The following is an 18,090-nucleotide window of genomic DNA, read 5'->3' as shown; positions in this document are numbered from 1 at the left end:
CCATGCTTTCTCGACAAACGGTATGTACAGTTTCGGTTGGGATATGAATACATTGCTGAAACTCCTTTCCTCATAGAGTGGTCCTTGTAGTGGTCTGCCAATGGCTTTTTTGTATTGAAAAATGTATTATTGCCACCGCTTGCTTGGCCGACCCAGCTTATCCACAATTGCACATAGGCGTTCTATGCGTGTTTATTATTTCGGACACGTCGAGATATTGAAAAAACGTAGATTTCGTCCACAAATATCGGGATCCAGCTATAGGTTGTAATAATGTAGGTCCTTCTATTCAAGCAAGTTAGTTTACGGTGGAAATGTCGGACACAAGATTGGATTCAAGGCGTTTTCTCACAGGAAATATATAGCCATTCTTTGCCGATCGCAGACCCATTTGAGCAACATTTTCTACTGTGTTTAGATTCGCATTTCTGTGTTTTGTGCCAGAACATTTTTAGGCACGAATCTGTTGTCCATATATATAGACGAAAGAAAACAAATAGGAAATTTATCTCCAATTGGACTGTTTGCAAGGTTTTCGGTAAATTTTTCGTAGGGGGGTGGGTCTCGAAATGTAAGTGTCCCTAATTTGTTCTGCTCTTATAGCGATTGTGCTTGCTTGTGTGAGGCCAAGATTAGAAGTGAACAACAAATTATGCTGACATAGGACTAAATTGTCACTGAGGGTAGAGATGAGGACGTGTGGAAAGTCCACAAAGAGGGCCAGTGGGGCAAACCCGTAGTTTCATACTACTGGCTTCCTTTAAAGCCTGATATTTTGCTTATGGGACACACTCGCCGGATATAAAATGATAATAATAATAATAATAATAATAATAATAATAATAATAATAATCGTCCTTCGTTCTTTGCTAAACCCTTTTTAATCAATTTATGTGAGTAAATTGTACAATCCCTTCTTTCAAGAAGTTCCATAATCTTCTAACAATTTGACGAAATTATCCTGTTTGATCATCTACTTCCTTAACACGAACTTTTATTTACAGACCAAATATAACTTAAGATTCGATTTCAACTCAGTATTTGGAATATATTGATTGATCAAATGTTTGTGTGATTCATAACTTACCAATCAAATGTCCTGTCTTTGACGTGTAATCGTGTACTTTTACGTTCGATAAAATGTATATTTACTTCATCATACTCTAGCGCTTTCATGTATTAAGCATATAGTACACAGAGTAAGTTCACTTTGGGATGGCCAAAATGTTGGATGACTTATGGACCAAGCTTTCACTGGTTAAATAAATCTAGATAACTTTGTCAGTTCAAGTTGTCTTATATTTCTAGTATCGCATATAAAATTGTTTTGCAGATTTATGATTGCCGGAATAGTGGACAATGCACAATTTCACTATGCTTCTATTTGTTGATGAGTCTGCCGAGGTCGTGGACACGGTATGATTATTTATATTCAAATATGAAACAACAAATCGGATTGGTGGATATATCAGCTTTCAATATTTGATATGCTTCTAACTTACTGCATGTGGACCCTGTTCCGTGAACCTGAACCATCACAATGAGCCCAAGGTTTTAAAAAAAAAATGCAATTATGACAGAATTGCAAAACTGAATGTAATCCAAGGAAGAGAAAGCAAACTATTTGCATTTTTTGGGAATCCATTTCAGTCACAAGACTGACACAATTAACATATTTGATGAAGGTCAGCTGACCCATAAGGACTAATTTTGTCTTTTTAGCTATGACCATCCCGTCTATGTCATGTTTTGTATTTTTAATTTGCTTTGTTTCTTTGTTAGTTTTATTTTATTTTATTTTTTATTTCATTACATGTGTTGTAACGTATTATTGTATGTTGAACAATACCTGGTCCAAAATTGAGTTCATTTCTGTTTGACCCTAACTGATTTTTTAAACATTTTATTCTGTGTAAACAACTAATGCATAGCTAAATTATTTTCTATGCGTAGGGGATCAAAATCAGTATTATGATAAATAGAAGTAAATATGTTTACTTGGGTTAAGTTTTGAGGTCAAGCAGAGAACTATATAATCTTGTAACTGATAGGATTTTGTTTCCAGTCGTGCTTAAAGATCTAGCTCTTTCAAACTGTATTGTATGTTGTGTCCAGTTGGACTGATTTAATTTCTTCAGATTATTGAATTCAAGTGACTATTTTCTCTGGAAACACAAATGTGCCCTGAAAAAATTCTTGGTTAGAGACATTCACTGGAATTTATAGTGAATTCAAACCTGGAATTATATTACTGTGATTCAACAAAAGACTGTTGACACATCAAAACTTTATAAGCTACTATAGACACATCATCGACGTCAGTTTTTGGATTTCTTCTGGACCTGTACCGAGTTTTACTGTGGTCTTTAAATTATTAGGACTTGTGTTTGTAATTCTTGGATTACTTTGGAATTTAATTCGCAATATCGTAACTTCTTTTCATTTTCACTTTGTATTCTAGGGAGATAAATTATTTGTTAAATTTATGAAGCTTATTGTCTTTCATTCCTTTCTGTTACTTATTTTGGGACCGCGCCGGTGGCCTAGTGGTTAGAGCGTACGCCTCGGATGCGGGAGGTCATGGGTTCGATCCCCGGCCGAGTCATAGCAAAGACTTACAAACGTTGTACGCATAGCTGCCTCGCTTGGCCCTCAGCATTACGAGTTAGTGTTAGGACTGGTCGGCCTGGTGTCAGGATATTGTGACTGAGTGGGACATTATACTACATGATGCCCTGGTGCAAGACATCACTATAAACTGCCACACTGCAGACATCATAGCGATATGACTGAAAAAAATGTTTATTTTTTAAGTTAAAAATCCAAATCACACACACACACACACACACACACACACACACACACACACACACACTGTTACTTATTTGAAGAACATAGACTCGTAACAGTCGGATGAAGTTTTTCGTAAGGACTAATGAGGATCAGCATTGCATGGTCAGCCGACCAGCTGTTTTCAAGGCAGGATAAATGAACGACGAATGCATTGCAAACAAGTAAAAACTCATCAATTATTCCCATTCTTCAGCCATTGAAGTTTGGAATTTAAAGATTTTGTTAAAATGGCAACCACTGGCACTGCTTCTGGAGTATCAATGTATGTTTCCTTTAGTCAAGTACTTTCCCCATGTCACACACACACACACACACACACAGACACACACACACACACACAAACACACACATATATATACATACATATATATATATATATATATATATATATATATATATATATAGAGAGAGAGAGAGAGAGAGAGAGAGGAGAGTTGTCAAAATGTTCCATCATTTTCTAAAAAATTAGATGAAATCCTCAGGGGTGCGCACATTACTTTCTTTGTCTCAATCAAGATCAAGGTTTATTTCTAGAGTAGACATAATCCATAAAACGTAGGCGTGGGCTTAAACTGAAGTCTAGAATTCAGTGATAAAATTGTCTGAAATTTAAGTGAGACTTAAAATTGACTAATCAAATACCATAAGTCTAGACTTAAACTTTAAGACTTTTAGGTAAACTGAGGACAGGTTTGTTTTTTCAACAGAAGTCAAGTTTCTTTACTGTATTCATTGTTGATGAAATTGTAACATTGTCTCCAACTAACTATTACACTCTCAAATCTTCATTGCAGAAAAGCTATCAACCAAGAAAATGACGCGCAGATGTCCATTTGGCTCAGTTCCAAAAAGAGACGTCGCTGTATGAAGAAGCACCTGACAGGGCTGCCAAATATATTGGATATAATACAACCACAAATTGCCGACGTTTATGAGGCCAGTATGTATTCCAAAGCGGCACCAGAAACGCGGGAAACGGATATGACGTATAAGTCCTCAGCTAAAGACTTGGTTCATCCAAATACCAATAAGACAGCACTGAGACAAAAATCTGATGAACCCAACCCCCAACTTACTAAAACATCGCAGATACACCTGAAGAGCCCTAATGCTAGGGTTAGACAGAAAGGAAGACACCTACAAGACGTGGTAAGAACTATGGATTTTCTAGCTACAATAAACGGTCAAAACTTCAAAGTCGCAAATGTCATGAGCACAGCATTTGGACGCAAAATTAAAGTTCGTAAATCTTTATTTCAGATCACTTTACTTAGAATGAAGTAGAATCCTTTAAATTACATAATTATTTTAGTATCATTTAATTCCATCTTTTCAGTTGCATTGATGCAAATAGAACCCAGGTATGGTTTCTAATGTTGATGTCTTTTTGGTTAATTTGGTGCATTATCTTTACAGTTAGTGTCGTAAGCGCAGTCCTTCTGTTCCTACAGTTTCGTGACTGCAGGAGCCAGGTATATTCTACTAATTTTGAGCTTGATATGTTATGTTAACCGATAAAATTGGACTTATTGCAACATCGCTTGCTTGAGACGACTGAGACTACAGTACCGCTACCACCAGCGTTCCTTTGAATCCGATACAGTTCGATTACGTTATAGACTCCAGTCTGAAACTGTCATTCATTTTCACTTGTGCTTTAATTGATAAAAACAAAGTCCGAGCTCAGAACTCGCCAGGATTTTAATGAGTGACTCGGTGTATATTGGATATGTTAATTAACCAGAAGAATACAATCTATACGTCATGACAACACACACACACATGCACATTAGGGAAGGGATAATCAAGTGAATTAAATTGAAGTTTAAGAATTGCTTCCCCTTAACGTTATGTCTGGATTGAACTCAGTAGAATGTTAAATGGACCGTTCTATGCGAATATTTAATATTGCATTCACATGTCTAATAATAATATAAAAATCGAAAAAAAAATGTCCACATTTTTGGGTTGGTTAAATAAAAGAAAGCATACGAATAGTATTCCCTTGACCTAACAGGTCAATGGTTGTTCACAGCAAGAAACACCCCAACTCCGAATGTATACCTCACATAATGTCATTTTTGACACTAAGTGAAAACATTGTGTGTTAAATAGCTTAACGCGAAACAGTTTAAGTTTTGAAATATTCTTCTTGCCTTGAATCCACATGTCTACTGCTACGAGTGGCTAGCTTTTATTCTTAGCCGACTATTGCTAATTTATTGTATACATACTGTACGGTAATTATGGGAGGTAGTGTATATCCGTCACATCAGTTTCAAGAATAAAACATGCCCGAAATTCACGATTATATAATTACATTTAATTTTTAAACATCATTTAGCAATAAGTTAATGCATTTCAGTATACGAAACTATTCCTGCCACTTCTTGCAAATCAGAAACATGTAATGCATCATAAGTAAAGGACATGCCAGGATAAGGACCAATTTCGGCCACTGGTCATATCCAGATCGTAGTCATGTAGATAAAAGAGGTTCCGCTCTTCCTTCCTTGGATATGTGTTTAATTTGTGTTTTTAATTTCTTTAATAGCCTTACAATTTTATTTATTTTTGTTTTTGCTACATTGTCCAAATGTCCTTTCAATTCGACTGGTTACCTCTGTCACCAAAGTTTATTTTCATTTTAAACATTTCGCCTCTGTTTATGTTCAGCACCGAATTGTTATTCAAAAATTTAACTAGAATCGTGCCAAAGCAAGCATTTGTGTACATGAGTAATAGCCGATGTTGCGACAACGTAGAATAAAGGATTAAAAAACTCTAGAACGTCATCGATCAAAGCTGTTTTGTGTCTGTAATGGACGTGAGAAAATATTTTTTTTTAATTACAATTGGATAGATTTATTTTTTTATGATACTGACTGATCCTAAAATTTTATTTCAATTTCGTACACGTTAAGAATTATACGCACGATTGCGCGTGCATGCATGAACGGACTGTCACACATTCGCACGCATACATTTTACACACAACCATGCACAATGAGGCCTAGAACATGGAGACTTTCACAAAGGGGCTGCACCCTCATGGATATGGAGAAATTGTAACAGAACTGATGCTGTCAGTAAATCTATTCATTTATAACTTGATTTGAATAAATGGTGCAGCTCTGATTGTATATGTGCCAAGGTTCTGGCGACCATGCAGCTAGCTTGCAGGTTCACAATGTCATCCCCAAGAAAGCACATATATAACACACATGCAAATTTTAAGTTTAAAATACAAGAAAATATGAAATATGACATTAACAATCAATAAACTGAACACAGGCAAAAATGCTAAGGAAAGACTCCAAAGGAACCGTCTTCTCCAACTTTTTCTCGCTATGGTCATTCAAACAGCACCCCTTATAACACATACACACACATACACACACAAGCACATGAATGGCCGTGAGCAACAGATGACCAGATGGGTGGGCCACTACTCAAAGCTATACTCCCGAGAAACGTCAGTCACCGATGCGGCCCTTAGCAGGATAAAGAAACTGCCCACCATGGAGGGGCTCAGCAAAGCAATCGACTCCCTCCCATACTACAAAGCACCAGGTAGTGATTGCTTCTCGCCCGAAGCTATCAAACACGAGAAACCAACATTGCTTCAGCCTCTGATTGAGCTACTTTGCCTCTGCTAGGAGGAAGGAGCAGTCCCCCAAGACATGCGTGACGCCACGATTGTGACCCTTTAAAAAAACAAGGGCGACAGCAGTGACTAATAATTACAGAGGGATCTCGCTCCTGAGCATCGTTAGCAAAGTGTATGCCCGCATTATAATCAACAGGCTGCAGCTGCTAGCGGACCGTGTGTACCCGGAATCAGAGTGCAACTTCAGGGCAGGCATGTCGACGACATACATGATTTTCTCCCTACGACAACTCCAAGAGAAGAGCAGAGAGCAAGGTCAACCACTCTACATAATGTTCATCGATCTCACCTAGGCCTTTGACCTGGTCAGCAGGAAGGGCCTTTTTTAACTTCTCAGTAAGATTGGTTGACCCCAAAACTCCGGAGCATGATAATCTCTTTCCATGCCGATATTAAGGGAACAGTCCTGTATGGTGGATCCTTCTCAGCCTCATTCCCAATCAAAAGCGGTGTGAAACAGGTCTACGTGCTGGCGCCAACCTTTTTCGGGATCTTCTTCTCCCTGCACTTGTCCCACACCTTCGACTCGTCCACTGATGGCCTATATCTACACACCAGGTCCGACAGGAGGCTATTCAACATGGCGCGACTGCGTTCGAAGACCAAAGTGAGGTCGGTGCTCTTCAGGGATATGCATTTTGTAGATGACGTGGCTCTTGTGACCCACACCGAGGACCCCCTCCAGAGACTGTGAGACCGTTTCACTGATGCCTGCGAGCAGTTTGGGCTCACCATCCGCCTGGAGAAGACAAATGTCAGCGTGCAAGATACCACCATTGTCCCTTCCATCACAATTGACGGTGTCACCCTGGAAGCGTTCAACAACTTTATCTACCTGGGGTCAACCATCAGCAACACTCTCTCGCTTGATGTGGGGCTGGACAGAAGGCTTTGAAAGGCAAACAGCGTCATGGCACAACTAACAAAGAGGGTGTGGAAAAACAACACGCTGACGGAGAACACCAAGATCCAAGTCTACCAGGTATGTGTTCTCAGCACCCTTCTGTGTGGAAGTGAGACCTGGAGCACCTAAATGAGGCAAGAGCGCCGGCTCAAGTCCTTCCATATACGGTGCCTAAAACGCATCTTCAAAACCAGCTGGCAAGACCGCGTCCCACACAGCGAGATCCTGCAGCGTACAAGTACCCACAGCATCTACTCCCTGCTGAGCAAACTCCGCCTTCGATGGCTGGTACACGCATCGAGGATGGAAGGCTGCCAAAGGACATACTATATGGACAGCTGGCTACTGGCACCAGAAGAGTCGGCCGCCCCACACTCCGTTTCAAGGATTTGTGCAAGAGGGACATGAAGGCATGCGACGTGGGAAATGCTAGTCAAGGAGAAAGGCACATGGTCTCTCATCAGAGCAGAGAAGTGTTTGATCCAGACGTTGGTGACTCTCCTTGGTATCAATATGCTGATAGAGCAAATCATACAGAGGGAACGTTCAGAGGATACATACTTGCATTGTTACCGACACCAACAATATTTGCTGAAATATGATTTAGTCTCTCAGATTTTGGCACGCCATTTATTTACACAGGGAAAGCTATCTCAGAAAATTGAACGTATGTTGATATGCCGCATGCTTGTCAACTTGTTTAGAATTCTTAACTACAGTGTACAACGGACAAGTATGGCCAGGTGATACATTTCAAGTAACTATTTCGAATGATGATACAACTTTGGCTGGCTTTTATGTTTGCTAGGCTTTTATGTTTGCAGGTAGCACCGAAAATTATCGACCTCGCGGTGGAATGTGTTTTCACGTGTATTCTACGCATTGTGAAACGCCAACCAGAATCCAACCAGATCCCTGGCGTTGAAGGTCGTCTATCTTGTTTCTACGAGAACTAACACATTTTGTTATATCAGCTGTTTTCTTGTCAAATGCTCGCATTCGCTTGAGATGAAATCTGCTTTGGTTTCTATATCATGTGTCTTGTATACAATACGTTCATGCCGACATAGACCTTTATACCACGATGCAAACTCATCTCATCTGAAAAATCTTTCCTATATTACATTCTGAGATCTTAAATCAAACTATGGTCGCAAAACGAACAATTTATCATACTAGCAATGACCTGCTCGCACACACCCCCTTCATAATATATAATAAGCAGTTTGTTTTTCTAATTGATTATAGCTAGAGACACCAGCACAATGTGTTCTTGGTACTAGAAAAAAAAATACTACATGGCCACGTGATCGCAGCTCAGATCGTTGTTTAATGTGAACAATTTTTTTTTAATAAACCGCATGTTTCCCATGCCTGGAATTTGAAATCGCTATATTTCACGACTGACTGTGGGTGACACCACAGTACGATCCAGATGAAATTTCATGTCAGGATCTGTCTGTAATTTTACCTTGGCTTCTAACAGTATTTCTAGCTTCCTGTTGATCTAAACAAGAGCATCTGATAATGTATGTCTTCCTTTGAACAAAATGCACAACGACTGAGACGAACACGAAGCTGCGATTGTTCGTTACACAAAGAGTACAACTACATTGAGAATGCTTACTTTATAACACCGTGCCACAGAGATATACCAGAAAATATCACATAAGAAATACTACAACGTAATTCAACGGAATCTATGACATGTTCATCATTCTAAACTTGCCAGGACGACAGAAACTTATATAGTTTGATTACGTCTTTCAGAAAATAATACTTCTTCTAGGAGTGTCAGACAAATTGCTGTGTGCTAGCCTGTACCCAGAAAAAGGATTAGGAAATATACGAAAAAAATATTCCTCAGTACCTACCTGCAGATAACAGATACATTAAATATTTGCGGGGTGTCATAGAGATGTTGTGGATAATTCTTGCTTATAAAATCACCCCGAGATATGTCCACCACTAACGTGCGTTATTTTGTACGCCATAGGAATGTCTGATACAACAAAGTAAATATCTTCGCTCCATTGCGCAGTATGACCTCTCTCGAATGCTTTTGTGTTTGTGCTAAGAATAGCATGGGGGCCTAAGTTATACTTTCGTCTAAAATTAATTTATTTGCCACGTCATATTGGCTTTCTATATCTCGAACTTCTGCTTGTGTCATCCCAATAGTAATATATGTCGTATTATTATATTGGACACAAATGATGGCAACTTTTATATTTTGCTAAATGCTTCCTCATACCGTTATTCAAAGTCCTGCTAAATATTTATGCAACAACTGCCTTGATCTCATTAAACGTAGAATACTTACGAATTGTGTTTTTCTAAAGCTACGTTAAAAATCCAAATCACACAAATCACACAGAGAGTTTCCTCTGACTCTGCTCTGGTTCCAGGTCTCTCAGATTTCCAGACCCATTTCTTTTGGACAGATTTTTTAACCCATCACCTCAGATTTCATAAGCCTACTTAATTAATTTGCCTTTACGTTCCCGCTACAGTAAATATACTTTACCTGGAATTGTTACTGCTGCAGAAATAATGACCATCTAGCGAACCGTCCATTTGTCAACCTAGCTTGTGCTAAATAGGCGAATAGTTGGATGTCAGTTTCCAAACAAAAGTATCGTCCATACAAGAAGCGTTGAAATTTAGGTATTCCAGAAATAATTTTGCCTCACATGTTTTCTCCTAAACCGAATAATTGCGATCTCTAATCAACAACTACCATGTGCGTACGGAAGTAGTATTCTTGCAATAGTACTTCTCCTACACCTCTGTCACAAGCATCAAGTACGTGAGACAAAGTAGCTGCCGATCTGTTCGTCAACTTAGTATTGTTTTCCTGTTCTTAACAGAGCATTAATCGTTGTCGGACGATACTTTCAACAGTCCTTAAAGACATGGCCTGCCTTGTTGCAGACGTATGATAGAGGATATCCTTTATGCCCCAGGTTACCTTTATCTTCCCACTGGATGGTCCCAGTCCCACGTACATGATCACGTCTGAGATTACTGTTTTCATAGATCTGAACATTCTGTCTTTGGGGTACTCCCTCTGTGACCTTTCTCAGTTCTCTGATGCCAGATCGGTCTTTTCCACTCCGTGGTTGGACGCGAGAACCCAATCTGGAAACGCTCAACCATCATGCTGATATCTTCCAAGGTCGAGAGGTCACGCTCGAGAAAAACAATTAAATCTTTCCGCTACCTACTTAAAGCAGTATCCATCATTTTGATCTACTTATAGAAAACAACCCGTACGTGTGCATGAAACTGTGCGTACGTTTCTGTAACTCCTTATGATGATTCTCTTAAAAGTTTTCGGAAACTATTAGCAAACAGATCATATTGCCGTTTCAGCGCTTCTTCAGGACGCCGTATTCGTCTACGTCGTTGGGCAAGACTGCTTAGACGTTGATATCCAATTGGTCTTTGTGTACTTGATAATCCAGTGTAAACATTTCAAATCGTGTCAACAATTTGGCAGTGATTTCTTCCTTTTCGTCCAACATGGGAATGATGATCTGTATTGGTCGTCTGTCTTCAGACTGCTCACTTGTGAGATTTGAACGTTTATTCAGTCTTCACCCCGTCTGGCCGCGGCATCTATCCCTAGCCTCTCCGCGGCTAACGTGTGTTCGCGTTCCCTTGCACTTTCCTCGGCCTGCAGTCTGGCCAACTCGATCTATGTCTCCTTTCACGCTCCGTTGCCTTTCTCTTTCTTTTTCTTTCTGTCGCTCTGCCGCTTGTTCTTTGTGTTCTCTAACACTTTGCTCCACTAAATTTAGTAAAACAAGTCCATGACCTAACTCGTCTTTACCAGTTGCCTTAAATTCACCTACTAACTGTGTATCTGTCGCCATCCTGATCTGCTTATACGGTGTCACAGAAACTAAAGTTTTTATTCTCTCTCTTCTCTTACTGCCCTACTCAAAATAGATCCACACGTATTTAGATACTCTGGTATTAACCCATCTGTAGATTCACTTAAACCAGACTTTCCCTTCCACAAACAAATGATAAATGGGCAGTACAATAGTGAATTTCTTCCCGAAATTCAGCATAAATATTACACAACAAACAAGGCGTAGCTACTTTTACGGGCTTACCTAATAAACCCTTCTTACAAGAGAATACTAAAGTAATTTACCCTTGAATTTCACAAATTCAGAATATGGTTCTTTCTTCCGAATGGACGGATCACAGCAAAGGCACGTCTCAGTCCCTTACCAGCACAGGGGGTCAACCGACCAAAGGGGCGTCAGACATGAGTGAAACAAATGACGCCATAATATACATGGAACCGTTGGAATGACAACGGGCAGTGACATGAACTGTATGTTTTTTGTGCTATAAAATGTAAATATTTTTATTTTATTTCAACAACACATGGGGTGGAACAGAGGAATATGGCGAGAAAACCAAGTGAAAATCACTCAAAAAGATATACAAGGTCGCAAGTATAGACAAAATATCTTGACTATGTAGTTGTTGCTATATCAATATGCTGAAATTTTATTCTTCGGTTCAGCCTCTTCGATGTAGCTGAATATCTTATGCCGTTCGCTATGTAATGCAAAGCTCCGGGATTAATATTAAAAATATTTTCCTGCAGCGGGCACTGAAGGAAATTCCTTTTTTTCTTACGTAGTCAAGATTATTTAAATTAATTGGTCAATGCGTTTTTTATATTTATCATTTTTACTCGTTTGCTATTCTTTATCGATGTGATAGAAAGAAGGTTTTCAATCCTATTATCTTTTTGTCAGACTTAAGATGATCAATCACAAGACCATCATTTATCATACCATAGAAGCACCCATATAAGAATCTATGCAAAATTATACATTTTGATTTTCATACTGTCAGGAATTACAATACAAATCTGTACGTAATCTGTATTGATGACTTTATCGAATATTGTTTTAGACGACAATTTTACAAAATCTACCACAATTATCATGTGTGGCTGTGATGGATAGCCTCCGCCATTTACTGGAGAATCTCCACATGGTTGATTAAGCAACTACGTTGGTTACCACGAAGAAATTTGTATGATCATCGATCACATGATTTAACATTACTACGGTTAAAATCCCTAATCAGACAACAGCCAGATAAAATTCATGTCGCGCAAAATGATCTAATAGTTGTATCCCGGAAAACGTTCGTGATTCACTTAAGCGTAAATGAATTGAAATACCCACGGAAAACTTTCCTGAACAACTAGTTCCATTATTTTATCAATGAACAGATACACGAAAACAAAATATACTTGTTGATATTTCAGAAGCTCGTTTTTAATGATATCGTCGAGATTCCACTAGAGATTGTAGAACATACATTGTTGTTAAATCCATGGTTATGGATTCTGAGATCTACAATAATAATTCATTCGTCTCAGGGATTAACAATACCAGATACCAATATCTGGATTGTCGATGGTCGTATCGAATGGTCAAATTTAGTTTATCTGGCTGTACCTAGAGTAAAAAAAAATGTCTCAGTTACACAGGGTTGTCTCTGTGTTCAAGTTGCCAACAGTGTCATAAACAACAACAGCATCACCAGAAATGATAAATGTAGTCAACAAAAAATTGACAAATTGAGCGAGAGATGACAAAAAAAAAATCACGTCATTTTGATCTGGATGTGGAATTTGTCATGAGGCTGAAAAAACGACAAAATAATCACTGCGCCTGGTGTAACACAATAATGTTGCGGCAATATTTTCCTAATGACATATGACAATTTACCATGGATATAATCGATAGTAAAAACACGCGAAAATGTCTCTCTTACGTATCTTGAAAGTAACAGACGCAGAGGACCTTCGTTCTTCAACGCGTGTGACTCTTGTTAGCGTTTTTTTTTTTTGTTGGCGCGTGTGGGGATTCTACACACATATAACACAAATACCCGCTAGCGTCTGCGACGCTGTATCCAATTTGCTGGTAACTTGGTGTTTTCAGGAATTGCCTGTAATTGTTCACGCACAAATCTACGTTGCGGAGTTGTTGTATCTATTCTATAGATAGGTGGCTGCGTACTATATATTAAACTTCTAACCACGCTGGAAATTGTATGTGTTGTTACACTCCACACGGGATCAGTTGGTCTTGCTGCACCACCCTCATGATTACCAGGTTCATAAATACCTCACTGTTACTTTACTCCCAAACACTGGGTGTTGTAGTTGATCTGGTGATTTTCGTTGTGGTATGTGTTTTTTCGCCATTGCGTCGACAGGCTTCATGTTAATTCCACTCGTGACCTCGTTGTTTTACACGGACACCACATGAGGTAGTTTCTCAACCCATTCACAAGATTCGTCCTGAAAGTACAATAATTATTTGGAATATTAATGTCTAAAGAGTCGCTGTGTAAGTGTTTGATTAAATCGTTCAATGATTTCCTGATCGCGATGTATCGGGGGTGTCCATATCTGATCTTAACGAGTTGTTGTTGCATGAGTGTCTTTACTGAACCGATAAATTCTTTGCCAGGATCGAACTATAGCTAGTGTAATTGTGGCAAATTCAGAGCTACACGTTGATAAATTGCTGTCTTAGACGATTATGGTTCAGCCTTTTTGTATCTGCTTGCAACATCTGCGTCAATGAATACGTATTTGTATGTGTGCCGTTTATACACATCATGCGATAAAAGCAAGATACTACCTGATGAACTTCGTTGGGTGTGCTGGCATCAAACCGTCCATGCTAAATGTTTTCAGACGTGGAAGATAAATTTGCCATATGGCCTGTCGTGAAAACCATTCTTGGAATACAGTTCGTTTGCTGCATCAGCTAGATTTTTAATTGCTGCTGGCCCAATCCAGTATCCAAATGGATTCTAATAAATCGACTCTATTATGTAATTATTTGTGTTCAATTGCTAGATCCCAACACTATTTTACCTTTCATCGCCAATCTAAACAACCCATTCGCGAGTGATTCTCGTATGTTTTTATTCTTTATCAAAATCAGTGTATGAATCATCTCGACCTCCGAGATATGTCGTTGATATAGATTTGGACTTTTATACGCAACATCATGAACATGGCACGCTTGATAAATCGCATTTACCAGAAATTGGCATGGTTTTGTTTGATTTTTTCGTCACGTCTAATATCAAGGCGAGTTCCAGGACTACAACAGTTGTATCCTGGAAGAACTTTTTACCCAGGATACTAAGCCCTAGCCGCTCCATGTGTTTTCCCGAGTGCCAAAGCAATATCACCACCTTTATTTTGCAACTGGAATTCTCACAAACATATATTTTTGTGCCGCATTTTACACATCTACCTGTAAGTGCCGGCATGTTTTTTTTTTTCTTTTTTTTGTTTTGTTTTTTTTTTTTGTCAGCGTGGTTGTACTATTGATTCTCTTGCATCTATCACAATATAATCTTGTGATTATAAATAATATTATATTTGTACAATATGGACGTGATTGACTTTTCAACGACATGTGAGTAAGCATCGGTCAAGCATCATCCAATGTTACCAAATTACATTCGAGCTATTTTAATTGGTCCATCTGGGTAGGATAAAACTCAGTTGCTGCTCAAACTGTTAATGAGGAGACTCAAATTGGACAAACTTTATTTAAGAGTGCCATCGGTGGATGACCAACGATGCTATAATGTTCTTAAGGAATTTAATGAATCTGCAGCGGCTAATAACGATGTTATTGAATTTAACACAGACATCGATGAAGCACCGTCTGTCGAGGATCTTAACGGGGATAGCAACAATCTGATGGTTTACGATCATATCATGGTGTACAAACAAGCAAACCCGACCAGAATATTTTCATGGGGCAGATATAAAAACACAAATGTCATTTATGTCACCCAGCAGTATACTCAGATTCCCAAAGTAATTAAATATAACTGTAATTTTCTGTTTATTAACGGTGTCAGTACACATAGGCTTCGGAATATTCATCAGACATGGTGTACCAGTGACATGGATATGCTTCTTCGCACATGCTCAGAAAACTCTGCATGAATTCATCACGGTAAGTTTACACAATCCGGCAAAACGTTATCAAATTAGTCTCGTTAAAAAGATTTATAAAGAAATGCATTTGTTGTATAATGAACCAGGAAAACATTAATTAGATGATCTCTACGATCTAGCAATTGCAGCAAGATGGCCTAGTGATGCAAATCGATGTTGAAAAAATCAACGATGATTTTGAGATGATAGAGCAGCGACGCGATGAGGACAGATATACACTCGCGGTTGAGGATAGATTTATCAACTTACTCCAACGCGAAATGGAATTGTCATTGGCGGATTTACACAAACTGCATGATTTGGCTAAATTTGCTCCATTGACAAGTGCCAATGAGAACATACGATCAAATTTATCTCAACAATATGAAACTCAAGCGGTCGTAATTGCTCGTGCGAGACAGTTAAAACAAACTTGTACTGGAATCTACTAAGATTCCCGCAAAACGAGAAGCATTCCCCAAGGAGGAATATCCCAAACAACAACAAAAAATAACCACAAAAACTATTCGTTTTTTTTTTTTCGTCACTGGCCAAGAGAGGCCTCACGGTCTGTCACTCGCATACAAACTAACGGTCAATTCTTTACCATGTGTGTCCAATAAATTAACGTTTTGGTCGGTTAGACGAAAACGTATTCGTGACGGCGATGAATTATGGCATCGTAAATAAACAGGATGAACGGACACCAACACAATCAAATGATCCGGTGTAACATCCAGAGAAAAGCTGTGAGGAACATATCCCACCTTGGATTGCCCTTGTAACGCTTGCCTAGACGCGGTATAGCTACCGTCGACTGCGTCACAGTCTAGATTTACAGAGGCCGTTAATGTGATGTTGACAATACCCGGAGATACATGACGACCAATACCATCCAGATCGTTGTCATATCGGAGGAGTTTTCCATCATCAGATGGTAATAGGTTTACCACCAGCCATCCCAGCACAGTTCTGATTGAGGACTCATTTTTGTCAACGGCGATTTGTTCGATTTAATATGATCCTGTTGGAAAACAAGCGGTTAACTTGGCGAAGGGGCCTTCAACTCTGATTTTATAGAAGAAAACGAGTCAATTATTGTTTCTGATATTTGGTTAACAATAACAAAGTCGTAATTGTACCAGTGCAATTTAATGTGACCGACCGTTATGAACCTTTATGGGAGTTGGAAACCCAATATCGAAATCCGGCTGCCTTGACGTTGCTCCTATCAATGTGGTCGTCGGCGGTGTTGTGTTAGCGATGATCTGATTTAGTCTTGTGGTTATTTCTGCGGTCATTATTATCTATATGGCGGATTCTAAATGTGGCGTCGGCAACGGTATGTTGGTGTTCCTCTGATACCAATAATATATATTTCTAACTGCATCATGTTCATTGTCTGATATTGCACCGTCGTTTACCCCACTGACATTATTGATGTTATATTTATGCACGCATATGTCGCCGCGTAAGTTATTTATGTGTGCTCGTGCAATTTTTTACTGGCACATGTGTATATTTTTTCGCGATGATATTGAGCATACCAGCAACACCAACAATAACAGAGAAGCTGATTCCAAATACAGACGGTATCACGCGCGTCGCTGATAATGTGCCGATTAACATCGTTATTTCAGTGACCAGCGAGGAAACCGCGTATACATTATTGTCGATCACGGTGATTCATTTGCGAGTTTGTTGTTTATTTTATCATGTGCTCGTCGATTATTTCTTTCAGCGATGTGGGATTCATTATGGTATATACTCAATTATCTACTGAGGTAATTTTGCGACGAATTCCATACACCACCAGTATGTCGTTGCGGTAAGGATTTTGTTTTCCGGATCCAGTATGAATATTTCCTCTACATTTTGATTTAACACGACTGAGACGGTTCCAGAAAATCTATCGGTGGAATGACGCAATAGATATGTCGTAAATATCCTAAATTGAGCTGCGCTAAAAGACGGAGAGCCTGTACACCCCGGTAATCTGAGTGGAATGTTTGATGGAATTGTATGAACAACACAGTCTTAAATCGCTTTAATTTTTTTCGGAGCTGCCAACGACGCGTGTGCCGATTTCAGCGAGCTTAATGTCGATGACCGTTGGATTTCCATAATCTATGGGCCTATTTATGTTTCTACGAAAATTTTCAAATGCGGTTACTTGTTTAGTATATTCAGATGTGAAAGTGGTCAATCCATCATTGATTTTCCTTTACGATGTCATCATCGGGATGTTGCTGTTGTCCACGTATTTCTTCGTTACAGCGTCATTTTTTGATGTTGGTTCTCTCAAATTTGCAATGCTATTTCCGCTCATTTGGAGATCGCCAATCATTGTATCACAGGCTTTAGCAAAGTACTTAATGATCTCAGTTATGATCGTGGTGTTGTTGTTGTTGTTCACGTATTTTTTGTTTCCACGTCATCATCTGATGTTGGTTCTCTTGCATGGATAATTGTACTTACGCTCAAGCCGAGATCGCCATACAATACGTCTCCGATTCTTCTAATATGTCCAGCAATCTCTCACGTGATTGTTAAAATTTATTCCCTCGATTCTCTAGTCTTACCGGTTTTAGTAAACACCAACTAGTTATCTTCGGTCGCGCCTGAAACACCAATGATAATATC

The 18,090-nt window shown here is 39.0% G+C and overlaps 1 protein-coding gene across 1 annotated transcript in view; it reads left to right on the top strand.

Annotated features, from left to right (window-relative positions):
- The window catches only part of LOC149797399 (uncharacterized), a 59,056-nt gene that overhangs the window by 1,648 nt on the left and 39,318 nt on the right, over window positions 1–18,090 (top strand). The window contains exon 2 of the mRNA XM_089960409.1: window positions 3,648–4,002. Coding sequence (XP_089816535.1) covers window positions 3,648–4,002 — 355 coding nt within the window. The remainder of the gene's footprint in view (window positions 1–3,647; window positions 4,003–18,090) is intronic.

This window comes from Sinohyriopsis cumingii, chromosome 6 (assembly GCF_028554795.1).
Source record: "Sinohyriopsis cumingii isolate HCF-2022 chromosome 6, ASM2855479v2, whole genome shotgun sequence".
Lineage (NCBI taxonomy): Eukaryota > Metazoa > Mollusca > Bivalvia > Unionida > Unionidae > Sinohyriopsis > Sinohyriopsis cumingii.
This window is presented reverse-complemented; position numbering and strand designations above follow the sequence as displayed.